General features: G+C 41.2%; 1 protein-coding gene across 7 annotated transcripts in view; it reads right to left on the minus strand.

The window, feature by feature from the left end:
* Positions 1-26,063, minus strand: part of LOC112227360 (obscurin-like) — a 107,303-nt gene extending 81,240 nt beyond the window's left edge. For 6 of the 7 annotated variants that reach the window (XM_042307663.1, XM_042307662.1, XM_042307660.1 and 3 more), the window contains exons 1-11: positions 25,850-26,061; positions 9,752-10,850; positions 5,722-5,991; positions 5,076-5,336; positions 4,522-4,827; positions 4,027-4,293; positions 3,651-3,757; positions 3,293-3,461; positions 2,258-2,530; positions 1,790-2,068; positions 425-700 (exon numbers count right to left, since the gene is read on the minus strand). In XM_042307663.1, coding sequence (XP_042163597.1) covers positions 425-700; positions 1,790-2,068; positions 2,258-2,530; positions 3,293-3,461; positions 3,651-3,757; positions 4,027-4,293; positions 4,522-4,827; positions 5,076-5,336; positions 5,722-5,991; positions 9,752-10,841 — 3,298 coding nt within the window. In that variant the 5' untranslated portion in view covers positions 10,842-10,850; positions 25,850-26,061. Of the gene's footprint in view, positions 1-424; positions 701-1,789; positions 2,069-2,257; positions 2,531-3,292; positions 3,462-3,650; positions 3,758-4,026; positions 4,294-4,521; positions 4,828-5,075; positions 5,337-5,721; positions 5,992-9,751; positions 10,851-25,849 lie in introns of all 7 variants that reach the window. The other variant, XM_042307664.1, reaches the window with a different exon arrangement.
* Between the last annotated feature and the right edge of the window lie 428 nt (positions 26,064-26,491).

Below are 26,491 nucleotides of genomic sequence, written 5' to 3' on the forward strand. Positions count from 1 at the left end.
AATGGGAATTGTTTGTAGGGGTCGCAAAATTTTTCGTAAGGCAAAATCAAGTCTGAAATGTCAAAGAGGAAATGACAAACTTTAAAAGCATTTTTTAAATTCAAATACACTACAAGTTTCACATTTCCTGTATTGCAGTAAAGTTGTCCTGCAACAGGGTGATCAAATTAAGATCATACCACCTTGTCTGATAGAATCAACTAATCCTAAAATTGCAATTTTAACACTACGGCAACAACAAAATAGGCATTGGTTTCTGACTGAGACTAAATCTAAATGTAATTTAACAGCACATTTGCCAAAGCTTCCCAGAGGAGAGATAAATATAAAACAGTTATATTTTCCTAAGATAAACATGTCAAATGTGCATATCAGACAACCATTCCAGCAAAAGCAGACCAGACAGCGAGTAGATCCTCCTTACCTGTCACCTGAATCTTATAGATCAGTTTCTCCACTCCAACCTCACAGGTGTACTCTCCAGCATCCTTCTTCTCCACCTTCTCTATTACCAGCTGACGAGTCTTGCCCTTTGTCTCCATGGAGACTGTCTTACTGGAAGTCAGCAGCTTGCCATCCTTGTACCATTTCACCTCTGTCTTGGTATCAGACACCTCACAGCTCAGAGTGGCTTTCTGGGAAAGAGTAGCTTTCACCTCCTGTACAAACTCCTTGTTGGTGAAGGCAGACTGTTGGGTTTCTAAGGGAACAATCATGGAGGTGCAAAGTTGCATCACAAATGTTTAAACACTAAAAACATGATCATGACTCTGGACATCTGTCTCTCTCTTTCTCTCCCTTCCCGGAGGACCTGTGCCCTAGGACCATGCCTCAGGACTACCTGACCTGATGACTCCTGGCAGTCCCGTTACCCAGTCCACCTGGTCGTGCTGCTGATCCAGTTTCTGCTGTTGTGTCTGCAGCCTTTGAACCCTGACCTGTTCACCGGATGTGCTACCTTGTCCCAGACCTGCTGGGTTTTTTTTACCCTCTCTCTCCCTCTCCTCCTCTCTCTCTCTCTCTCTCCCTTCCACATCTGCTGTCTCAACCTCTGAATGCTCGGCTATGAAAAGCCACCTGACATTTACTCCTGAGGTGCTGACCTGTTGCACCCTCTACAACAACTGTGATTAATATTTACCCTACTGGTCGCCTATGAACGTTTGAACAACTTGAAGAACGGTCTGGGATTAGTGGCCATGTACTCTTATAATCTCCACGTGGTACAGCCAGAAGTGGACTGGCCACCCCTCAGAGCCTGGTTCCTCTCTAAGTTTCTTCCTAGGTTCCTGCCTTTCTAGGGAATTTTTCCTAGCCACTGTGCTTCTACATCTGCATTACTTGCTGTTTGGGGTTTTAGGCTGGGTTTCTGTATAAGCACTTTGTGACATCTGCTGATGTAAACAGGGCTTTATAAATACATTTGATTGATTGATTGATTGACATGGGTAGCATTGACTGATAGTTCAGCATGTCAACCACCAATAACTCTAATATTGCAGAGACAGAGACAGCGCCATTGAAGTGTCCTGAGAAGCCATGATATTCACCCAATGAAACAACTTCGAAGCCCAAATCTACAAACCATGATCAATCTGATAAACTCACCGATTTTCATTCTCAATTATAACATATTGAAACTAACAAAACAACCATTCATTTCTAAGCTAACGAGCAGAGCGGAAGCAATTCAAATGTACATTTTCTGTTCTACATTTGAACGACTGGCACATGAACAACCACAGTCAAACCTTTGTCAAAAGCAGACAATAGATAGTCAGAATATTACCTGAGACATGTATTTTAAAGACCAGCTTCTCTGCTCTAGCCTCACAGGTGTATTCTCCAGCATCCTTCTTCTCAATTTTGTCTACTACCAACAGACGACTCCTGCCCTTTGTCTCCGTGGCGACTGTCTCAGTGGAAGTCAGCAGCTTGCCGTCCTTGTACCATTTCACCTCAGTCTTTGGGTCGGACACTTCACAGCTCAGAGTGGCTTTCTGGGAGAGAGTAACTTTCACCTCCTTCTGTACAGACTCCTTGTTGTAGAAGACTGCCTGTTGGGCTTCTGTGGGAACAATCATAGAATGGCACAGTAAAATCAGAAACATTTATTTTAGGGTTGAACACTAAAAACAGGAACAATAGTTGCATAGGCAGTCTGGGATTCTGAAGGTTTGCCTAGGTTATTAAACAAACTGAAATGCAATGATACTATTGGTCCAGTGTGCTCGGCAGACATTCCCTTCTCTCTTACCTTTGATCTTGACCTGGAATGTGACTTTGTCCTCGACTGTCTCGCAGGAGTAGTGTCCCTCGTCACTCTTCTTGGCATTCTTGATGACCAGTCTCCTCTGTGTCCCTTTGGAGACGACGGTGGTTCTTTGGTCCTCAGTGACCAGTGTCTGATCCTTCCTCCACACCACCACCCCGCTTGCAGACGACACCTCGCAGTTCAACTCCAGGTCCCCGCTGAGGGCAGGCGCCACCTCCATGGGACCCCTGGGCTTGTTCAGGAACTTGGCTTCATCTGGAAGAGAAACAGGGATGGGATTTGTCATCAAGAACAAACACTTGAATTGTCCACTTTTTTTCATTCATAGAAATGTGGCAGCGATCCATTGATACCTTAAGGTTATAATTAAATGTTAACAAAGACCCATATGGAATTGAATATTTAAAAAATAAACGCAATGACAGAATTTATCTGTGATGAGTTATTCGCTTTTTCAAATACTGGATTATTCTATTATAACCAAACAGTTACATTTCATACACCATCATATGATAGGCGGGTGTCTGCCTGCACGTGGTTGGAGGACAGGGGACGGTACCAGTGACACATTGGACTTTATTACAGGATGACAGAGAGCTCTTTTCCATGCTAGACGGCTCACTACCACCTGGTGTTAGCTGTCACAGCCCAGTCTGTCCCTGTGTGTCACGTGGCGTGAGAGGGGCTTTCTGTCGCTAATGTAGGTTAGAGGTTGCATTTGATACACTGTCACTTTAAGACTCGGGGTCTGACTAACCCACTGGATTTAGATTTTTAAATTAAAAAATTAAAAACGGTGTTCAGTGAAAGAATACAGCATTTTGCTATTCCTGCAACTCTAATAAAAGGATATGGGGATCTGAGGTACCAGGTTTCCACTTCCCACCGGGTGCCAACAAGTTATTAATAAGTTGCATACGTGTGCCCATTGGAGTGCTTTCTTCTTTCTAGCGTGACAGATTACTACAGGAGTTGAGGTGAATCTTTTTTCTTGATCTTTCTACTGTCCTGTTGTACCTTTTAGAGAAAGCTGCAGGGACATTCGGTCTTCGTTTAAGACACACTCATAGATGCCCGTGTCCTCTTCGGTGACGTTGTGCACCATCAGGATCCTCTTGCGGTCGGTGCACATGCACTCATACTTCTTGCCCACCTTCAGCTCCCGTCCATTCTTCATCCAGACCACCTACAGAGTTAGAGGAAACGTAACACATTCATTAACACAGTGAATTGAATCGGAACAATTCTAAAGAGTTACGTTATTTTGGTATTTAGTACACTACCCCCTTTTACGTTTCATAACCCTAACAGACCAATAAAGCATGACTTTGTTCATTCGTTCATTCAGTCATCTGGACTTTTCCCCACTACACACCTGAGCATCATAATCGGACACCTCTGTGGTCAGCTGGGCGGAGGACTGGGCGCTGCAGGTCACCACCTCGGTGTGAGCGGACTTACTGGTGAACCGGACAGCTGGAGCTACAAATAGAGGTTTCACCTGTAGCTGTTGTTTGTGGAAAATCCCATGGAACGATGAGGACTGTCTACCAACATAAATCACCTGAGGAACTGAAGTTACCTGAACCTGAGGTTCCTAACTGCTTATATAGCATGAATACAAAAGGACTCATAAAGACACGGCATATAGAGCCTCTATACAGGCAAGTCTAAGCATCAATCTTAATGAAGACCTGCACATTCAACCCACAGATCTTATTCTTGGCATTGCTCTCTATTCCAGTGCTTACCCTTCACGTGGAGTATACAAGTGCTCTCGGAGCCACCGCCCACAAATTTGACCGCGACTCCATTCATCTCCATCGAGACGGTTCGGATCGTCAGCGTATGTGTGGTCTTTTGGCGTGTGATGAGGTAGTCAGCCCCACTCCGCAGGAGGCGGCCGTTGATAGACCAGGAGCCAGAGCACACGGCAGACAGGTCCACGGAGAGGGAGGCCTCCTCGCCTGAGATGACTGTGCTGTTCATCAGGCCTGTCTTCACCTCTGCAGAGGGCTCTGGAAGAAAGGGTGAAATAAACCACGTCAATATGCTTCATTCAAAAGCAGCGTGCTGGGGTTTTACTGAAGTGAAAACTCTGCAACTCTGGAGAGGGCGTGGTTTATAGGACGTATTGTCCCACCGCTAGGGGTTTAGAGTTGATTATGCTTGTTGTTAAGCCAGAGACAGAGTGAAAGAAATTACACATGGGGGAGTAATGATAATGAGATGTTTCTCTGTCTCACCGAGGTAGAAGGTCCCAGGCACCTCCATATACTGGCTCTGGCCGTAGTCGTTGACTGCGGAGATGCGGAACTGGTAGCTGGCCTCCTCTGTGATATTCTGGATCGTGATCTCAGTAAAGGGGCTGACCTCCATGCCGTTGCACCTCTGCCAGGTCTGGGCACCCACCTTCCTCCTCTCTACCATGTACCCTTTGATGGGCACGGGGCGGTCACTGTCTGGGGGGGACCAGTGGAGGGTGATGGACGAGTCGGTCTTGCTACGCACCACCACGTCGATAGGGGGATCTGGAGGGTGCTTTCTGGCAGCTGCGGAGGGAGGTGTAGTTCGATTAGGCTCATGATACATCCTGAGACAATTCTAAGTGACATGATGTATCTGCAGATGGACACAACATAAGAGTTAACCTGTGTGATGGGGTTATTCAAACGTGTGTTCTAATTGAGGATTCCCTTATTTAGTGTCGTGATAGGAAAAGGGCTTTGAGTCTGTGTTTTTTTTGGGGGGGGGGTTTGAGTCTGTGTTCTACGCAAGTAGGTCTATGTCTGTAGCTCACCCGCGACTGAGAATCGTGTGGAGGTCTTGCAGTCTCCAGCCACAAAAGCCACCTCTCCTGAGTCGTCGGCCTGGCAGTGGCTGATGGTTAGCGTGTACTGTCTGAGGGTGCACGCAATGGATATCCGTGTGTCCGGCTTCAGGCGCTCGCCGTTGCGCGTCCAGTAGGCGTCAGAACAGGGGTGCTCCAGCTCCACGCAGAAGATCACTGTATCACTCACCGACACTACAGTCCTCCTGGGAAGCTTCTTAGTGATGTTCCCTGGAAGTGACAAGCACAGGGGTCACCAAAGGGCAGGTGTAGTGTGGTCTACAACGCTGCAGCACTAGCACTGTGCAAACTAAATACCAAGGTTATTGTCCCCTGGAGAAGTCATAAATGAAATTGGATACCCCCTTTGCGCCGTTAAATGTTTTCACAGCATTTTCACAGTATCGTTTGACAGTAATATGCAGTAATGCCTATTACATAACAAAACTGCACAACATGTCATTGTAAACTAAAGCAATGTTAACTTCTGTCTTACATGTTTCCCATCAAAGTATATGTAGGGACAATCTCAATGTTGATGATGTTGCTTTATCTGTTAATGGATGCATCAGAAGGTTGTCAGAAGACTAGAGAGACTAGAAAATGGCTCTCGTACCCAGCACAGTGAGCTCGGCTACGGTGCGGCTCCCCTCCTTCATCTCGCAGATGTAGACTGCATCATCATTAGTGGTGACATTGCGGATGGTGAGGCGACGCATGGTCCCCTCCTCCTCCATGCAGTACTTGGAGCTGTCCTCCAGACGTGTCTCCTCCATGAACCAGCTGGCCTGGCTAGCCGAAACGGGCACCTCACACAGCAGCATGGCCGTCATCTTCTCCTGGACCTCCACATCCTGCAGCTTCCTCCTGAACGGCACCTTGGGCTCTGAGGATCATGGGAAGAGCGCAGAATAATTCTCAAAAGGTGAGGAAAATATGCATATTGGTAGATACTGTTGGGGTAGGTTCCTTGTTCGTCGTCAATCATTTGCTTATTGGTGAAATCAGCAATCAGACAATATCTTTAAGTAATTCAATCATTAATTTATTAATGTAATTGCAGACAGAAGTTGACAACGGGAACATAGCACGCATGGTTCCGAGGAAGTTCTGCAAAATAGAAAAGGGTCCAAGTTGCTTTAATATGCTCGCAGTCAACCCCTAGTGATGTAACTGCCTACGTCAACACCTTCTACTCATGAGACCAAGCCCATGCATCAGGAGAGACACTAGTTCCAGTGTTTTCTAAGGGCTCAGCAGTAATATTCCACTCCCCAAGTTGCTTTATAGTGGTATGTCTGACTAGTCTCTTATCTCTTTTACTCCACTGCAGGGTTCTGTGTCTATGAATCTCTGTTAGCCTTGAGGCGCTTTCTCACAGACACCCTATTTTTACTGCAATAGCTCACACATCTCTCAGACTGTTTCTTATAAGAAGCAGAGACTAGAAAAGAACTGTGGAACAATATTAAACCTTATAAAGCATATATATTGCTAATCTGTAGTCGAGGACCCTATAAATGTAGTAGGGGAGGGGTCTTATAGCCCTTCCCCTTCTATTAATACAACATAAGCATAATCAATTATTATAATACATCAATCATTTGGTCCAGCCCCTATCATGACCCCAAGGTGAACCCCATCAATACGTAAGTCAATTGCTCAAAAAGTCTATCTCTTTTTGCTTTTGCCTATTCAATGGTGTCTTTCTTTGGATACACTGTGCCATACAATGCCTTGGGCTCTGACACAGGAAGATTACAGAAACATCTTCAAAAGGTGAGTGACATCCAGTAATTAAATGAGCTAATACATCTACAGTATCTCTGAACACTCCATGCACCCCTTTAAACAAGTATGTGTACAGTAGTAGAGCTTCAATCACTTATGTATTTCATCTGTAATCCATGGACAACCCAATAATCTCCAACCAATCCACCCCAGGAAAGAAGTGTAGAAACGTGATACACACACATGATTTATGACTGTCTATGGGCTCCAATAAATGACTCAGGGTATAAAAATAACATGTACAATTGTTAGAGAGCAGATTACAGAAACAAAAGGAATCTTCTCCATTTAGGCTTAATAACGCTGGTGTAAAGTACTTAAGTAAAATAATGTTTGAAAGTACTACTTATGTTGCTTTTTAGGGTATCTGTACTTTACTTTACAATTTATATTTCTGCCAACTTTTACTTTTACTTCACTACATTCCTAAATAAAATAATGTACGTTTTACTCCATACATTTTCCCTGACACCCAAAAGTACTCGTTACATTTTGACAGGAAAATGGTCCAATTCACACACTTATCAGGAGAACATCCCTGGTCATTCCTAGTGCCTCTGATCTGGTGGACTCACTAAACACAATTGTTTTGTTTGTAAATTGGTGTTGGAGTGTGCCCCTGGTTATCCGTTAAAAAAATGTACAAAATAATTGTGCCGCCTGGTTTGCTTAATATAAGGAATTTGAAATTGTTTATACTTTTACTTTTGATACTTAAGTACATTTTAGCAATTCCATTTACATTTGATACTTATGTATATTTAAAACCAAAAACTTTTAGACTTTTACTCAAGTATTATTTTACTGGGTGACTTTCACTTTTACTTGAGTCATTTTCTATAATGGTATCTTGAGTGGGTTGAGTCACTGACGTGATCTTCCTGTCTGGGTTGGGGTTTTAGGCTGGGTTTCTGTACAGCACATTGAGATATCAGCTGATATCAGGGCTTCATAAATACATTTGATATCTTTACTTTTACTCAAGTATGACAATTGAGTACTTTTTCCACCACTGCTTAATAATGCTTTCGTTCTCTACGATGTAACTGCCTATTTACTTTATTATAGAATGAGTTTACAAGGCAGTTTACAATGGGTTCAAAATAGTGGCTTATGCTTTTGGGGAAATCCTATTCACTTACATTTTGGGTAAGCCTTTATGTGCTGCTCTCATCTTTCCACATATCATATCCTCTAAACGTGTGTGTTTTGAATGTTTGGCTGGGACTTTGACTACTGAGTAGGTTTCTATTATGACCTTTTCCAAAGTTGCTTCTTGCGTCCCCAGAGGGGTTATCAAATTATCTGGTATTAATAGGAACACTGGTGCATACAGGGCAGGGGGATACAGCCCCTCTCCTTTGCAAATCCCCCGACAAAATCCTATAAAACAACAAGGCAGGCATGTCGAGTATCCATTATCTGGCGTCAATTATAACCAGACACAACCAAATGCCAGCCATGGGCTCTGCACTCACTGTCAAATTGAGACAGAGATTAACAACCGCCATTGATAATCCATGCTCCAGGCTTCTAGCCAATCAGGGGTGCCTCATGGAAAGTCACCCTAGCTCTGGCGTTTGGGGGTAACAGTGGGCTAATAGCCACTGTGAAATACTCATCACCGGCAGAAAATAGATGAAACACAACACTCCTCCTTCATATCACTGCCAGCATTCCACCACTTAGTTGCGCAGTTTAAGTCTACAGTATGTTGGAAAAAAGTAACACTGTGCTCAGATGAACGTTTTAGCTTACTTTGGTTAATTCTGGTAGTGTAGACCAGGGGAGAACGACTGCCCCCTCTCATCAAGTCATGAAATTCAAGGCTGACCACGGTACTGCAAGCATTGTTAGCAGAAAACAGGATTCCCGTTATAGTGAATGGGGAAATGGCAATCTTTGTTGCCAATCTAACTCAATGAAAAGTGGCAAAACTGAGTTTGCCTGCGACGCCACTACCTGCAGTAGCTCAAACTGCGCATGTTATGTCTCCATAAAACGCCATCTTAAATGCGCTATTGTGTCTTCACATATGAATGTCACATGATCGATGGTTTTGTCCATTCATATATACAGTCATTGGTGTAGACAGATTTGACGAGATTAATTTCAGCTATATTTAAAAAATATATATATTTACAATATATATACTAGTCCAGTATCAGCAATTCATATAGAGCCATGCGAGTTAATCTTACAGTTATCTCCCTACATTAATCATTTTATGTATCATTTTATGGAAAAACTACCCTCACTTTTTCCTCAGCAGCCAAGTGATGAACTAGATTTGGGAGTATGGCAATGTGAGATATGTAAAAACTAATGCTAAACATTTTATTTTAGAATGGAGAAATTTCTATTATCATGCATAGAGTAAATTCACTATTTTACATTTTTTTAAATTAACCTTTATTTAACTAGGCAAGTCAGTTAATAACAAACTTTTATTTTTAATGAGGGCCTAGGAACAGTGGGTTAACTGCCTGTTCAGGGGCAGAACGACAGATTTGTACCTTGTCAGCTAAGGTCCCCCCCATTGCAAAAAAAAAAGAAAACAAAAACATTGTACTTTTTTTTGCAATGGGGTATAGACCAAAACAAATCCGTTTAATAGCTAATCTCGTGCTATTTTACACATTTTGCCATGAGGCTGAGAGAAAAATATGAAGTTTTAAAGCTAATTTCCCATCACTCCAAAAAATGAAATCATGGCTTATGACGTGTTCATATGCTATCTGGGGGGCCCGACCTCCGGGGTAACCCCAACCACGAGGGCTGTGGAGGCGTGTGCTACACCAGTGAGCATACTGTATATCAAGCTTGTCAAAAGGTTTCAAAAAAGCTCTTCTTACCTTTAACAATCACCAGCACAGCGCTGTAGGTTTGTCCAGCCATGTTGGAGGCATTACAGGTGTACAGGCCGTTGTCGCTCTGCTTGCAGTACAGGATCTTGAGGATGAAATTCTCGGCCTGGTCCTCATACATGATGTGCCTTCGTCCCTCGCCGATGTTCCCCCCATCCTTCCTCCAGATGATATGAGGCTTGGGGTGACCCGTCACGAAGCAGCTGAGCTTGGCATGCTTGCCCTCAGTCACCGTGCAGGTGCGGGTGAAGACGCTTTTGGGTAGCTGGCTGACCAGTGCTGCGCTGCCGTGGTCCAGACCCAGAGCGCTCAGCCCGTCTGTGACCATAGTGGTGGCCGTGGACGAGGTGGTGGTGGAGTTGTGAGAGGAGCTGCGGGTCTCTGCTGTGCGGTAGATGGAGATCCCTTCTTTACGCTTCTGCATGTGGGAGAGGAGGGAGGTGCTCTTGTCCTGGCCCAGGTGACGGGAGTCCTGGGTGTCTATGACCAAGGCGGCGGCAGAGTTCGAGCGGCCCACCGAGTTCTGGGCACGGCAGGTATACGTGCCGCTGTCTAGGCTGCGCACGCTCTGGATCCTCAGGGAGCTGCTGTCGCCATCCGAGGACACCTTGATGCGGTTTGTCTCGGCTAGGTAACGCCCGTCCTTATCCCAGTCAAATTTGGGCTCTGGGTAAGCAGCAACCCGGCAGTGGAAGACCACATCGCCCCCCAGGCTCACACGTGCAGAGGTAGGCTTGACCATGAAGACGGGGGCCCTGTCCACCATCTCCTGTGGAAGGCCTACATGAAGGGTTACACATGCGTATGCCTCCCCGACGTTGTTCTTGGCCCGGCACATGTACTGGCCGCTGTCTTCCAGGGTTAGATCGTAGATAGTGAGGCGGTAGACATTACCATCATCCACCGTCTTGAAGCGGCCCCCGGAGGTCAGACGTAGCTTCTCCTTTTCCCAGGTAATCAGTAGGGTGGGGTTGCCCACGATGGTGCAGCTTAGAGTGGCATCCTTGCCCACACACACTGCAAATGCTTTGGGCCGCGTGAGGAATCTGGGGGCCCCTCCAAACAGGTTCTGGTCCATTACTGGTTCCTAGATTACCAAGGAAATAATGCCAGTTAGAATAGAAACACACAATTGAAAGGAATCAATACATGAGTATAGAAAATAGAAGTATAGAATAATATATCCAGTAAGTAATATATCCAGTAAGATACATTATAGAATAATACTAAGATATATCAAGATCATAAAACAAAAAAAGTAAGATGTCCTTCTATTGTTGTTGTCAATCATTTAAATCACTTGCCTCTTGAACTACAATGTCACACACGTATGACACTACACGACGTCTAGTGTCTCATCCTTCTCATGCCTGACACTAATGCCTAACATGATCATGTAATAACACTACACCAGGAAGTAATGACTTGAAGGTTTGGTAAGCCTTGTTCTCACATAGAGGCATAATGTGTTTGAGTGGGCCACTATGGAGTGAATTGATTGCTGCAAATTGAGATAGTTTTCAAGGGACTTGGAAGAATGTGTTAACATGTCTCACACACGGCTCAGATATTTTTAGTGAAGTCTGTCTGACATGGAAGTCAACAAAAAGTAAGATATGCATTGATGACTGATAACTACGGTTCAAAAAGGACATGCTAATTTTAAAAAAAAACATTTATCTCGTTATGTTGAGATCCCAACTTATTTATCTCATGATCACGACATAACAAATATTGTTTTGTCGAGATCACGAGATAAACCCTGTAAATAGGAGTGGAGGCATTGATGATAGATTGACTGTATGGCTGGGGTGGCAAAGCCCCCAGCGGATCAGCGTATAGGTTTTCATTGATTGCTACACTAAAGGATGGTGCGTTTCATGCTAACTTGAGGTAAGTAAGAGCTCTTGGGGCATCTAATCCCTCGTGGGGCATTTAAACCCTGAATGATGCCTGACAGGTAACTCTGAGTCTGTATGCCACCCCCACAAGACCACAGCCAATCGCAAGCAACAACGCAGCTAGGATGACTAGTCTTGTAAGCGAGCTATCTAGCTAGTTAGTAGATTTTTTTTTACAATGTTTGCAAACTGATACGTGTCACGTATTAATGACAAAATAACATGAAAAACAGGCAACAACAAAAATATATACATATAAATAATAGAGTACCAGTCAAAAGTTTGGACACAATATTTTTGACTATTTTCTACATTGTAGAATAACAGTGAAGACATCAAAACTGTGAAATAACACATATTGAATCATGTAGTAACCAAAAAAGTGTAAACAAATCAAAACATATTTTGTATATGAGATTCTTCAAACTAGCCACCCTTTGCCTCGATGACAGTTTCGCACACTCTTGGCATTCTCTCAACCAGCTTCATGAGGTAGTCATCTGGAATGCATTTCACTTAAGGAATGCATTTCACTTAACAGGTGTTCTTTGTTATAAGTTCATTTGTGGAATTTCTTTCCTTCTTAATGCGTTTGAGCCAATCAGTTGTGTTGTGACAAGGTAGGGGTGGTATGCAGAGAATAGACCTATTTGGTAAAATACCAAGTCCATATTATGTCAAGAACAGCTCAAATAAGGAAAGAGAAATGACAGTCCATCATTACTTTAAGACATGAAGGTCAGACAATTTGGAAAATGTCAATAACTTTTAAAGTTTCCTCAAGTGCAGTCTCAAAAACCATCAAGCACTATGATGAAACTGGCTCTCAAGAGGACCCAGAGTTACTTCTGATGCAGAGGACAAGTTCATTAGAGTTACCAGCCTCAGAAATTGCAGCCCAAATAAATGCTTCACAGAGTTCAAGGAACAGACACATCTCAAAATTAACTGTTCAGAGGAGACTTGTAAATCAGGCCTTCATTGTCAAAATACTGCAAAGAAACCACTACTAAAGCACACCAATAATAAGAAGAGACTTGCTTGGGCCAAGAAACACGAGCAATGGACATTAGACAAGAGGAGACAAGAGAAGAGTCCAAATTTGGCATGTCTTTTTGAGACGCAGGGTAGGTGAATGGATGATCTCTGCATGTGTAGTTCACACCGTGAAGCATGGAGGAGGAGGTGTCATGGTGCTTTTCTGGTGACACTGTCTGTGATTTATTTAGAATTCAAGGCACACATAACCAGCATGGCTACCACAGCATTTTGCAGTGATACGCCATTCCATCTGGTTTGTGCTTAGTGGGACTATAAACCAACACACCTCCAGGCTGTGTATGGGCTATTTGACCAAGAAGGCAAGTGATGGAGTGCTGTATCAGATAACCTGGCCTCCACAATCACCTGACCTCAACCCAATTGAGATGGTTTGTAATGAGTTGGACCGCAGAGTGACAGAAAAGCAGGCAACAAGTGCTCAGCATATGTGGGAACTCCTTCAAGACTGTTGGAAAAGCATTCCAGGTGAGGCTGGTTGAAAGAATGCCAAGAGTGTGCAAAGCTGTCATCAAGGCAAAGGGTGGTTACCTAAAATCTAAAATATATATATATATCTGAATCGCCGTGACCCCAACCAACCTCACTACTCACTGGACCCCTATGATCACTCGACTAAGCATGCCTCTCCTTAATGTCAATATGCCTTGTCCATTGCTGTTCTGGATAGTGTTTATTGGCTTATTTCACTGTAGAGCCTCTAGCCCTGCTCACTATACCGTATCCAACCTTTCAGTTCCACCACCCACACATGCGATGACATCACCTGGTTTCAAGGATGTTTCAAGAGACAATATCTCACTCATCATCACTCAATACCTAGGTTTACCTCCACTGTATTCACATCCTACCATACCTTTGTCTGTACAGTATACCTTGAAGCTATTTTATCGCCCCCAGAAACCTCCTTTTACTCTTTGTTCCAGACGTTCTAGATGACCAATTCTCATAACTTTTAGCCGTAACCGTATCCTACTCCTCCTCTGTTCCTCTGGTGTTGTAGAGGTGAATCCAGGCCCTGCAGTGCCTAGCTCCACTCCTCTTCCCCAGGTGCTCTCTTTTGATGACTTCTGTAACTGTAATAGCCTTGGTTTCATGCATGTTAACATTAGAAGCCTCTTCCCTAAGTTTGTTTTATTCACTGCTTTAGCACACTCTGCCAACCCGGATGTTCTAGCCATGTCTGAATCCTGGCTTAGGAAGACCAACAAAAATTCTGACATTTTCATCCCTAACTACAACATTTTCAGACAAGATAGAACGGCCAAAGGGGGCGGTGTTGCAATTTACTGCAAAGACAGCCTGCAGAGTTCTGTCTTACTATCCAGGTCTGTACCCAAACAATTTGAACTTCTACTTTTAAAAATCGACCTCTCTAAAAACACCACCTTCCTGCGCCACCTTCCTGTTCAAGTGGGCACAACACAACAAGGTAAGTCCAAAAATGTCTTGTATGCTGCTGCATAAATGATGTAATATGCCAGGGAGATATGTATAATGTGGCTAAGACAGGAATAGTAAGTCTATGTTGTGTAGTAAGCTGTTGGTAGCCCATGCGCTTCACCCTAATAATTTGGTCCCTTTCTCCCTCATAATTTAGCCTACTGTTCTGACTTGGTGGTGCACATGTAGCCTATAGCCTGTTTTAGATAAATGTAATTATCAAATATTGTAAGAGATTTTATTGTCTGCTTATATGCCCCCTTATCCTACGGTTCTGACTTGGCTTACAGGGAGAATACTGTAAGAATGGCCCATGTTCTGAATTCTGTCACTGTACATTTCGAAAGTGCTGAACAAATAGTTGTATTGAATACGTCCATCCTAGCTTGCTCATCAATGTCTTAATCAAAATTACGGATTGCCTCTTATGCGCTTGTCATTCCCTTATGCCATAGTTTGCACATCTCAGTGGAAATCACATTTGTTTAAGCAAGTCGGCCATATCAGCTATGTTATTTTAAAAGGCAGTAAATGAGGCTGAATGAACTGTTTCGCTGCCAGACAAGGCTCTGCTGATTGCCAGGTGTAGTGGTGGTAAGGACTCACTCTATGGTGCTGAAAAGAAAGCTTTGCTGTTGGGACAGCTTTATATAGGCCCTAACAGTTTTTTGGGCAACGTTTCTCACCATCATCGTGCAATTAATGTATTGTTTAGTGTTGTGTTGTGTAGTGGCTTTGCTGGCATGTATCCCCTAAAAATGTTAGTTTTCCCCACCAAGATGTTCATGCTAAAATCGCCACAGCATTCTTTCCAAATATACTTTTTGTTGTTGTTGGAAGTAGGCTACAGTGCATATTTCATAGCTAGGTTTTTTGCCTACGAGTTACACTAGCCTACTGAAGTGTAATATTTTGATTATTTGGTGTCATACTGTTCTTCGATTCTGGTACTGGAAACTGTTGGGAAAATTATGATTAAATGACTGAACAAGTTTTAATTGTAACGAAATTGGACATTTCGCCCGGGAGTGTAACTATCCCTGCAAACGTCACCACCAATATTGTAATTTAACTGAGGGGAAGGTCAGAGGCGACAATCGGGTAAAAAAAGAAAGAAGGGTCAGATACAAAGAGAGCGAGATTAATGAGAATCCTAACTGAGGGAAAACTTTGGGCGTTTAAATTAGGGCTATTTTCTGTTGTCCAGATGCCGGAGCTACAAATACAGACAACTGTAAAATGGGTCTATTTGCGGAGAATCTCAGTCAGTTCCATTGCATTGGTGGTATAGTGGTGAGTGTAGTAGTCTTACAAACTGCAGGCCAGGGTTCGGTTCCCAGCCGAGGCGTTAACTAAAAAAAATCGGAGGTTTTGGTTGTAATTAAACTAATTGTTTTGCCGAGAAAGTTATAGTCACTATTATTGGTATAAGATAGAAAATGAACGTTTTAAATAGTTTGTTTGGTTCAAATTGAAAGACTAATTCATTCAACTTAAAATAAGGACGAAGCGATGCAAGACGATGTCAGTTCACTAAATGATCTGTTTGAATAATGTATTGGGAATGGAGTCGTAATTAAAATGCTAAATCAAAGACGAGACAGTTACTTAAATCAAATTAATTCTAAATAAAAACGAGGAGACAATTACGATAGATTTGTGCTCATCGAAATGTTTTTATAAAATTAGCGAATTTAGAGATGTTGGTTGATGTTGTAAATTATAATTCAAGATTGAACAGATGTGATAAATTAGGTTTGGTTTATCGAACCCGTACTACTGTTGCTGCAGACAGCCAACAATTATTTACAATTCATTGAAAGTCGTTGCGGATTGGGTCGAGGTTGAGCGCTTGTTGATGACATCACTCGCAAGGCACTTGTCGCCACGGAAATGATGTCGTGACTGGGGGTAACGGAGAAAATGGTGTCTTTTAGAAGGAAAATGCGTGCATTATTGTTTTGAGTCACTTTTCAGAAGTTGCTAAAAATGTCCAAATACATTTTTAAAAGTAGTATGTAAGTCGTCAGGAAAGATGCTAAAAACTAGCAGCTGATTCGCTAGGTGGGCATCATTAATTTGTGTCGTTTATTTGGTCTGTATTAGGGTATGAGAAAGGGAGATTGAATGTCTGAATCGTAAAACATAGTAATAATGGATTCTGATGGTTATTGATTCCTGGTTTGATTGTTTATGTAACACCAGTGAATTTGAGCACTGTTTCCATTATGTGGAACAATGTTAGGGTATTAATGTTGAAAAGCAACCTCTATAGTAAAAAACAATTGCATATGTTTTGGGAAATTAGCTAGGTTGAATTTGGTTATTTGAGCTTTTCCCCTGATTCGTAGACATCTGTAACAGGGGCAAGTTGTTTTTTCTTGAGGAACATGCAGAAGGTGTTTTGTTTTATTGAGATGTAAACGTGAGTCTCTGGGTAATTTTGTCACCTGAAGCATTATAGTAGTGAGTTTTTGTATAGTTTGTTTTTTGCTGATAAAAGTGTTTTGTTTATTTGGTTACTGATGATTGTTTATTCTAGGAGTTGATTTAACTTAATTAAGCATTTGTTCTGGTGTGTTTAAGTAGGATTCTTTATACCGGGACGGATGGAAGTTATCTAAAATATGTAAGTTGAAGGAGCCAAGGGAAAATACGTTTACATTTTTATTAAATATCTGGGATTAAATTACGGATTTCTTACACTGAGAAATGTACAACATTTGTGGCAGAGGGAAAAAGTAATACATTGGATAATAATGTTATCAGGTTAATTGTATCTAAGGGTAGCATGTTCATTTAAGTAAACATGTACATTGGCGTTGTTTAAAATTTATGGTTAATGATTTGAGTTAAAGGGGAATTATCATTAGGTTTAGTTTATAGTTCACTTTTGAGTTTCTGAATCGAAGTAGCATAGTGAATGCTAGTTAGGTGTGTTGTGTTCTTCTGGGAAAATTGATGTTTAGGTGGCTCACTTTTAGATGTTTCCTGGGATTATAATCTTGGGGAGAGTGGGTGAGATTGAGGCCATAAACGACCAAATTGAAAAAGGCCTGGAAGTATTGTTTATTCATTAAGGTTTGCAAATATATACACATAAAACATTTGTTAGGACTATTTGTTTTAGTGCAAAGGTATTTTAAAGAGGCAAGCTCACATATGGAACTTTATGAGTTTTTATTTTATGAGTTTTAATTACACAAGTGAATTTTTTTGATTTTAAGGATAAAGGTTTCTTTAATATGTCTAATGTAGTATGGAACATGACTATAAAAGGGTGGTATGACCTATTGACCTTATCATGGCTATCTTTTGGGGTCTGATCAGCCTCAGGGGAGAGCCATTTGTATAATTAATTTGTGGTCATTTGGCTTACTAGTTTTAAGGTAAATTAATTATAATGGAGTTTTAGTTTGGGGTTATAATTATTGTTTGAACCGCAAATGAGAAAGTGGTTCAGGATTCTGTTTTACAACATTAGCTGTGAAGTTTTTGAATTGGCTATTATTGATTTGGTATTACAACAGAGAAAAAAAATCCTATTTATCATTGAGAATAAATAGGGGGAGATAAGATTCATTGAGGTTTGGATAGGAGATATATTAAGCCAATAGGGCAGGGAATTACATAGCAAAATAAGTTTAAGTTCTTAGGGGTGATAAATTACTGTGGATAAAGTATTCCACACTATGCAACATATATTCAATTAATGTTATTGTCAGATAGAATAGTGAGGATCCCTGAAGGAAAGAGCTTGTAAGTGTAGGAAGGATTTTGATATGGTTAGCATTTGTTTTGGCTTTGTTTGACTATTAGGAGGTTTTTTAAATAGTATTACATTTAACAGGAATATAGGACATCTGTGATGATTTAGGATTATTGTTAGGATTAAGATAGATTGATAAAGGAAATGTAAGGACTTTAGAGATTGCCACTCATAGACATGTTTTTTTCTAAAATCAATTATTTTAGATAAAATCAAACAGTGAGAAGCTTAGTGGTATTTGAGAGATAGGAGAGAAAAGGGTACTGTTTAAATCGGTAAATATATATATTTATGAAAATATATAAGTATCACAGATACTTCTTAAAGTAGATAAGACACTTGACAGAGAATTGGTACAGTATTGACATGAATGGACGCCCAAGGGAGAATTGGACATGTGGAAAATGAAAGGGGCTCCTACATGTCAGACATAAGGATAATTTACTAATCTTACCAAAGTCATTGTTTAGAGTAGGCAAGGTTGTTACCTGGGCAGAGCCAGGTAACAAAGGGGGATGGGTAAATTGTGTTCTAGGACAGGATGTGACTACTGGATAATAAACAATAAAAATTTAAAAAATAGCTAACAAGTAGGTATAGAAGTTAAAGATATAATCAGATAGAACAAATGAGAAACTGTTTGTTAACCAAACCTGTATGTCCAAGATTTTATGCACTACAGGTGAATTACAGGTGAAGTCACTCAATCCAGTCCCTGAGGCCTGTTGGGGGGACCATACCAAGGACTCCTGGGGACAGCTAGCTGAAAGAACTACCTGGATTCATATCACACTGCGGGAGGGTAAGACACATTGACACTGTCGAACAATAACAGTGTTCGAGAGGAGAACTGGAATTAACATAATTCTGGGGGCCATCTCTCGAATGAAGATTACCTTACCTGTCATTTCCTCTCTGTTCTTGTTCATAGAAGTGAAAATGTGTCTGAATCTTGCAAATGATGTGTTTTCTGGAAGAGGGTGGGGCTTTATAGGTGAGCTGTCCATCCTAAACTGTATGGTTGGGAGACCTTATTCCTGACCATATTCCTACAGCATGAACCCGAGAAGGCCAGAGGGTAATATTGACATAGTTAAACAAGGAGGAATTAGTATTAACCAAGCATAAGAGATCACTTGATCTGGATAAACAGGAAGTGAGAGTAGGATAGGGAAGGATCTCTCAGTGGAGTTCTATGTAGCCCAAGTGGTGCCTCTGACTCCTTGGCAGTTCAGGACTAAGAGTAGCTATTATGGAAGACATCTATGCAAGTCTCTGTGTAGTTCATGGAAACAGGTTATAGCTCACATCATGTGAGAGGGCTACATAAATCTACATACCCAGCATGGAAGGAGATGGAGTGTAGTGAAAGTAAGGATTTCAGTTGATAACCTAGTGCATTCCAGGTAGAAAAAGTTAGAGCAGCTGATTGCTCTATAGTCAGCCGAATACAAGCAGAGCCTCAAAGCAGATACTGACTGTGGAGTTGTCCAGAGCCAAGAGCCGGTGTGGATAGTTCAGAAATGGAATTATTCACCTAAGGGAACAGCCTGTATGGTAAAGCTATTCATGGAAGCAGGAAAGCCAGATAATAAGTTGTATGGATTTGCACTATTTATATCCACATGTTCCTCTGAAATCTGAGCTTCCTCCTTTCACAGAGGCAAAGGGAGACTGTTTACTGTTTGATTCAGTATAGTACTTCTGGGAAATATGTGGGGGAAAATCAGTATTGCAATAGGACAGATAATGTTACTTCTGATGCGACCAATGAGTGATTTGGCAGGCTGGTTGAGATCTGGGGATTTCAGTAAGATAAGGAGGCCCAGGGCTCACATCTGTTGGTTGTGTGGGGGGAATGACGTGATGGCCGAGTATTACTGGCTAATTGAACAGGGGTGTGTGCACTGGTACATTTGAGAATGTCTTTCATACTCATTCAACACCATGATATGATGTTGACTAAACGGGAGAAAATAAGTACTCCGTCTGGGTCTTTTGATGATAGGGTTTGTATTAATAACATTGCGGTTCCAAGGGTGGCAGATGAGATCAAAGCTATAAATTAGATCCTGGCAGGATTAGAGTCAAGTATTTTTTGGTGGTCCACTCTCAATGAGTATGTGGATTGGATCAATTATATCTATTAAAAATCCACAGCGCTTCACCAATTATATCAGAGATGTAATGAATGGTTTGGCAGAATAGAATAGTCTTGGATGTTTGCTGGCTGAAAAGGGTGGGAGGAGTGTATGGAGGTAATCTGGACTCCGAGGGTACAATTAGGATGGATCAGTGACCAAGGCCTTGTCTGGTTTACACACCCTAGTTCACGAGTTGGCAGTAAACTCAGGGGTGGATACTTTTCTGACTAATTGGGTTGACAGTGTGTTTGGAAGATGGAAAAATGTTATGATTACTGTGTTATGGGCTACCTTCACCTGTGTGACTGTGTTAGTTTTGTGCGGATGTGGTTGATTGCCTGTATGAAAGTTATCATTTCCAGGACTCTGGAGAAATCAATGACACTTCAGATGGTGATATATGGACCAATCCTAAACTCTGACCAGTTGAATACAAAATACATGGCATGGACGTAATAGAAGAATCCGGATCCTTTCACTCGCGAGGAGACCATATTTGATGTTTAGGAAATGTAGATGTTTTCTTGTTTCAATGTATAGATTGTTTTTTCATGAAGATTAACAGACAATCCTGATGAGTAGAATTAAGATTCTGATGTAGATTAGAACAGTCATTGAAGTTGATTATGTACATACATGTATTGGTTGTCTTCTTCTAGTATATCATTGATATTTCCATGTAGTGTTTAATGACGGTATGAGTTGTTAAGTCATTTTGAGGGTGGATTGTTGGGAAAATTATGATTAAATGACTGAACAAATCATTTTAAATGGAACTGTAACTAAGTAAAACTTATACTCTGTTTTATTATATCTGATTAACAATATGAGTTCATAAGAAGGGATTGTGTGACACGGACAAGGAGTAATTAAAGTTAATGAACATCATTCCAACTAGGAAGAAACGAATGGGTTGGGGACTGTGTAAACACATAAGGTCGTTAGCCTATGGTTGACCCTACAGAAACTTAGCTCTGGGTTGTTAGAGAAGACAGTGAGTGCATTCCTAAGTTTTCTGTTAATTAGCACTGTCAGCTCAGTGGTGATCGATAATGTTGAGGGGTCAAAAGTTATCTGGGAGTGTGTTAGTAAGTTAGAATGAACTTTTCACCTCACTTTGTCCCGGTCGAGAGGAGGGGATTCTGTTAAAGCAATGAAATGACGTCATGATCTGTATATAAACTGTTGCTCGTGGTTAAGTGTCAGCGCGCTCCGAGAATAAATTTTGTTACCTATTATTGAAAGACTGGTCTGCGTCTATTTTATGCAAACAAGAATATTATAAATTCTCATAAAATAGATTAAGGGTTTTCAATTGATGAAAGCACATTGGCATAATTAAATTACAGTAACAGAAACCCACAGGGTTTACAAGTCCAGCACTAACATACCTGATTAAACTTTATTAGTAGCCTAATCATCAAGTCATTGAAAAAAGTTTATACCACTTGAGTCCCCAGGACCAGACTTGAGGAACACGATTGCAGTGTGACGTAGGCCATCAACCAGACCCCTATCACTATCAAGGTCAAATAACACCTACAGTACACACTTCCATATAAAGGTGCATCGAAAGGGGAGCAGTTGGATTCCCACTGGGCACAAACTGGTTGAATAACATTTTTTTCAACGTAATTTGTCAACAACAAAAAAGTAATCATCATAAGCTGTTGTTTTGAGGGTGAAATTTCAAGCACATGATTATGTTATCATGGTAACCGAATTTCAACATAAATGACTTTTCTATCCACAGTTTTCATTTTAGTAAAGTCATACGGTATGAAAAGAAATCACGACAGCTGTGATGGAAACAGGACTTTTCGGTACAATTGTACAAATGCTGGCAGATAATTTGTTCGTTGGACATGGTGGGATCTTTTTGTGACTAAAATTTATTTTGCGAGAAATGGCAGTGGAAATGCCTTTATGCACAAATATTGATATAATAACCATCATACTGAAGTAAACTTTAGAGTCACGTGATAATATGGTGTGTGATCCTCCCACTACGACTCTGGAAACCATGCAGTTTATTAGGCGACAGAAGACATAAATTGTGATGAACTTCACAGGGTGGTGAAAGTGTACGGTGATGAGCTTGATGCTCCTTTCCAATAAATATTGAGGATCTTATTCTGGTGACATAATCGATGCTTGGCTGCCGTTTGACAGATAAAAATATTCTCGCATTTTATCTATCATAATCTCATCATGTAGACTAGCCAACCTGCACAGCAACCCGCACTGCATCTTGGAGCTGTTGGCTGGAGCGTACATGCCAAGACCAGAGTAGGCACATTTGCTATTTAACACAAACGTTTTTGCGCCAAAACTATCGGTAGAGTTGAAATGTGATGGAAACACAATGAACTTAACTTACATGAAAACTCAAAAGTCATTAAGCACTGACTTTTATCTGCAAGAAGTCCGTTTGGTGGAAACACCACTGCTGGGACAATGCACATATTGTCTTTATATGGATTTTTGAATATTCACATGAACATATGTTAAATTTGTACCTTAAAAACAACTTCAGCTCTTCAACGTTATATCCACTATCAGAATAAAAAACTATAGGTTGAGCAGCACCTACTGCTGGAGAATATATCTATATAGCACTACCCTTTGGTCTACCATTTAGGGTTTTATTTTCTATTTGATGTTGTAATTTTCCCCCCTTTTCCACCCCAATTTCGTGATATCCAATTGCAATCTTGTCTCATCGCTGCAACTCCCCAACGGGCTCAGGAGAGGTCATGCGTCCTCCGAAACATGACCCGCCAAGCCTCGCTTCTTAACACCTGCACACTTAACCCGGAAGCCAGCCGTACCAATTTGTCGGAGGAAAACTGTTCAACTGACGACCGAAGTCAGCCTCCAGGCGCCCAGCCAGCCACAAGGAGTAGCTAGAGCGTGATGAGCCAAGTAAAGAACCCCAGGCTGTAGTGACGCTGCCGCAACACTGCGATGCAGTGCAGTGCTTTAGACAGCTACGCCACTCGAGAGACCATCCAGGGTTTTAACCAAGACCAGCCCTGCTTACCTATGACGTTTTCACTGAGTATTACCAATGTGCGATTATGAGAATGACCAAGAACCCAATGGTCACTCTGACAGAGCACTTGAGTTCCTCTGTGGAGATGGGAGAAACTTCCAGAAGGACACCCATCTCTGCCGCACTCCACCAATCAGGCCTTTATGGTAGAATGGCCAGACAGAACCACTCCCCAGTAAGAGGCCCATGACAGCCCACTTGGAGTAAGCCAAAAGGCACCTAACGAATCTCAGACCATGAGAAACAAGATTCTCTGGTCTGATGAAACCAAAATTGAACTCTTTGGCCTGAATGCCAAGGATCCCGTCTGGAGGAAACCTGGCACCATACCTACAGTGAAGCATGGTGGTGGCAGCATCATGCTGTGGGGATGTTTTTCAGCGGCAGGAACTTGGAGACTAGTCAGGATCAAGGTAAAGATGAATAGAGCAGGGTACAGAAAGATCCTTGATGAAATCCTGCACCAGAGCACTCAGGCCCTCAGACTGGGCCGAAGGTTCACCTTCCAACAGGACAACGACCCTAAGCACACAGCCAAGACAATGCACGATTGGCTTCGGGACAAGTCTCTGAATGTCCTTGAGTGGCCCAGCCAGAGTCCGGACTTAAACCCGATCGAACATCTCTGGAGAGACCAAAAAATAGCTGTGCAGCAACGCTCCCCATCCAACCTGACAGATCTGCAGAGAAGAATGGGAGAAACTCCCCAAATATAGGTGTGCCAAGCTTGTAGCGTCATACCCAAGAAGTGTTGAGGCTGTAATCTCTGCCAAAGGTGCTTCAACAAAGTACTGATTAAAGGGTCTGAATACTTATGTAAATGTGATATTTCAGTTTTTAAGTTAGCAAGAATTTCTAGAAACCTGTTTTTATTTTGTCATTATGGGGTATTGTGTGTAGATTGATGAGGAAAAATAACTTTTAAAATAAAATAAAATAATATTTTAGGCTGCGTGGATATACGCACACACACACACACACACACACACACACACACACACACACACACACACACACACACACACACACACAGACACGGACACAAAACACTGTTATATACACACATCACAATTGCTGTTACCAGACTCATATGTACTATTGCACAATTTAAACACTTGCAAATCCCCCTTTTCTCTGATACAAGTCATGTATAAATATTGGACTATAAATTGTACCTTCCTGTATTATACTAAAATGTTTATTCTATTCTACTGAACCATTTACTTTATGTTCCTATTCTTATCTTTTAATATTTCTTATTGTTGTTGCATTGTCGAGAAGGAACCTGCAAGTAAGCATTTAGTTGGATGATGCTTACCACGTGTATCCTGTACATAGTACCATCAAAATGTGAAACTTGAAACAATATCACTTTTGAAATACAATAAATACCCTATAATAGATATCCTATCAACTATTAAAGTTAACAAATGATATGTTGCATTTACATCTCCAACTCAACAAAAAATACAAGTTCAAGAATGGGATTAAGCCATTGGCTCAAATGAAACTTTCCAAGCACTAGATAGATCTCCTTTAAATGTTGATATTTGGTTGCATTGTCAACCAAACACAATTCAAAATGACTTTTGTAATCCGATAAATAGCCTAAAGTTAAGGCCATTTTACAAACTAATGTAATTCAACTATACATTTCTTCTAATGTAATCATATAAAGCGTGCATGTTCAAGATAACATGCATAGGTCACAATTTCTGTAATAATATGCGCAGAATCTCACACTTCATTGTGATACATACTAGCATTATGTACTTTTAATTTCGTCTAATCTCAATTGCAATCCAGGTCATTTGGTTCTGCTATTAGATTAACCACAGTGATAACACATTCATCTGTTATATAAAAAATAACCTATCTGACATTGAATTCCCATTTTAACTTTGCTTTTAAATGATTGAAAGCGCAGTGATAGACATTTGGTGACAACTAAACCAAAAATTGTTTTTCCATTGAAATTTGGTTGTGCTTTTAGAAGGTTGAAAGCAGAGTGATAACACATGGAAATTCAACAAACTTTTGGCTGTTTTTTTGAGAGGGTGAATATAGGTTGACGAAGGTAAACTGACATCAACGCACTGCCAGATTGGGACAAATTAGGTTTTAACACGGTTAAATAGAACAGATATGTGTCTTTGAAAGGGTGACATTTGCCATCTTTGTCACCTCACTCCCCTGAGCTGCCTGTACCCAAAATAACCTCAGCTGTCGGGCCGCGTCTCTGTCCATTGCCATTTGTAGAAGCGTAGAGGGATAAAACTGTTTTGATAGGGCACCACAACTGAAGGAAACGCTTCTTTGTTCTATATTGTTTAATAAACTTGCCAATACCATTAGCCAATGCAAATTGATCTAACATGTTTTATGTCGTTGGTTTTGTGTATTGTGTAGGCTAGATAGTCGGCAAAAACGTTTTACTGACAGTATTTTCGGACCAACAAAGTTGCTCATTGTAATTATGTAAATAAGTCATGAAAACATACTTTTTGGGGAAGGTAAAACTGCCACCACAAACATAAAGCACATTAATAAACAGGACTCCTCTAAAATGACGACACTCGATTCCCATTCAAAAATATATGACTCATGCCTTATTAAATTAGAAATGATGTTGATCAGGGATTGCAAATTGAATGTCCTTTTAGGTTATTTAAACTGGGAACGGGGTTAGTTCAACTTCAGCAATGATTTGCTCACCTTGAGTCTTCAGCCACTCTGATAAAACAAGCGCTGAAACATGTGAACTAAAACTTCAATAAGGTTTTTCAGTCCGTAAAATAATCCAATCTTTGCCGCTGAGATCCAATAAATGTATGTCCGGTGCGTATCAATATCCCTACAATGATGATTGTGTATCCAGGAAAGTGTAACATTCCCCCAGTCTCCTGCGGTGGGTGGTTGACTACGCTTTCTTTTTCTAATGTGGTACCTCATGATGCCAAATAGCTAACATTCCTATTTTGGTGCAGCCTCCGTTCAAAAATAGACTTGTCATTTAATGTAGAGATAGCCTAGGTGCTGGAGCATGGGTCTGGACTAGAGGCCGACTGATTATGATTTTTCAACGCAGATACCGATTATTGGAGGACAAAAAAAGCCGATACCGATTTAATTGGCTGATTTAAAAAAAATGTATTTTGTAATAATTACAACAATACTGAATGAACACTTGTTTTAACTTAATATAATACATCAATAAAATCAATTTAGCCTCAAGTAAATAATGAAACATGTTCAATTTGGTATAAATAATGCAAAAACAAAGTGTTGGAGAAGAAAGTAAAAGTGCAATATGTGCTATGTAAGAAAGCTAACGTTTCAGTTCCTTGCTCAGAACAT

The sequence above is a fragment of the Oncorhynchus tshawytscha genome, linkage group LG28 (genome assembly GCF_018296145.1).
Source record: "Oncorhynchus tshawytscha isolate Ot180627B linkage group LG28, Otsh_v2.0, whole genome shotgun sequence".
Lineage (NCBI taxonomy): Eukaryota > Metazoa > Chordata > Actinopteri > Salmoniformes > Salmonidae > Oncorhynchus > Oncorhynchus tshawytscha.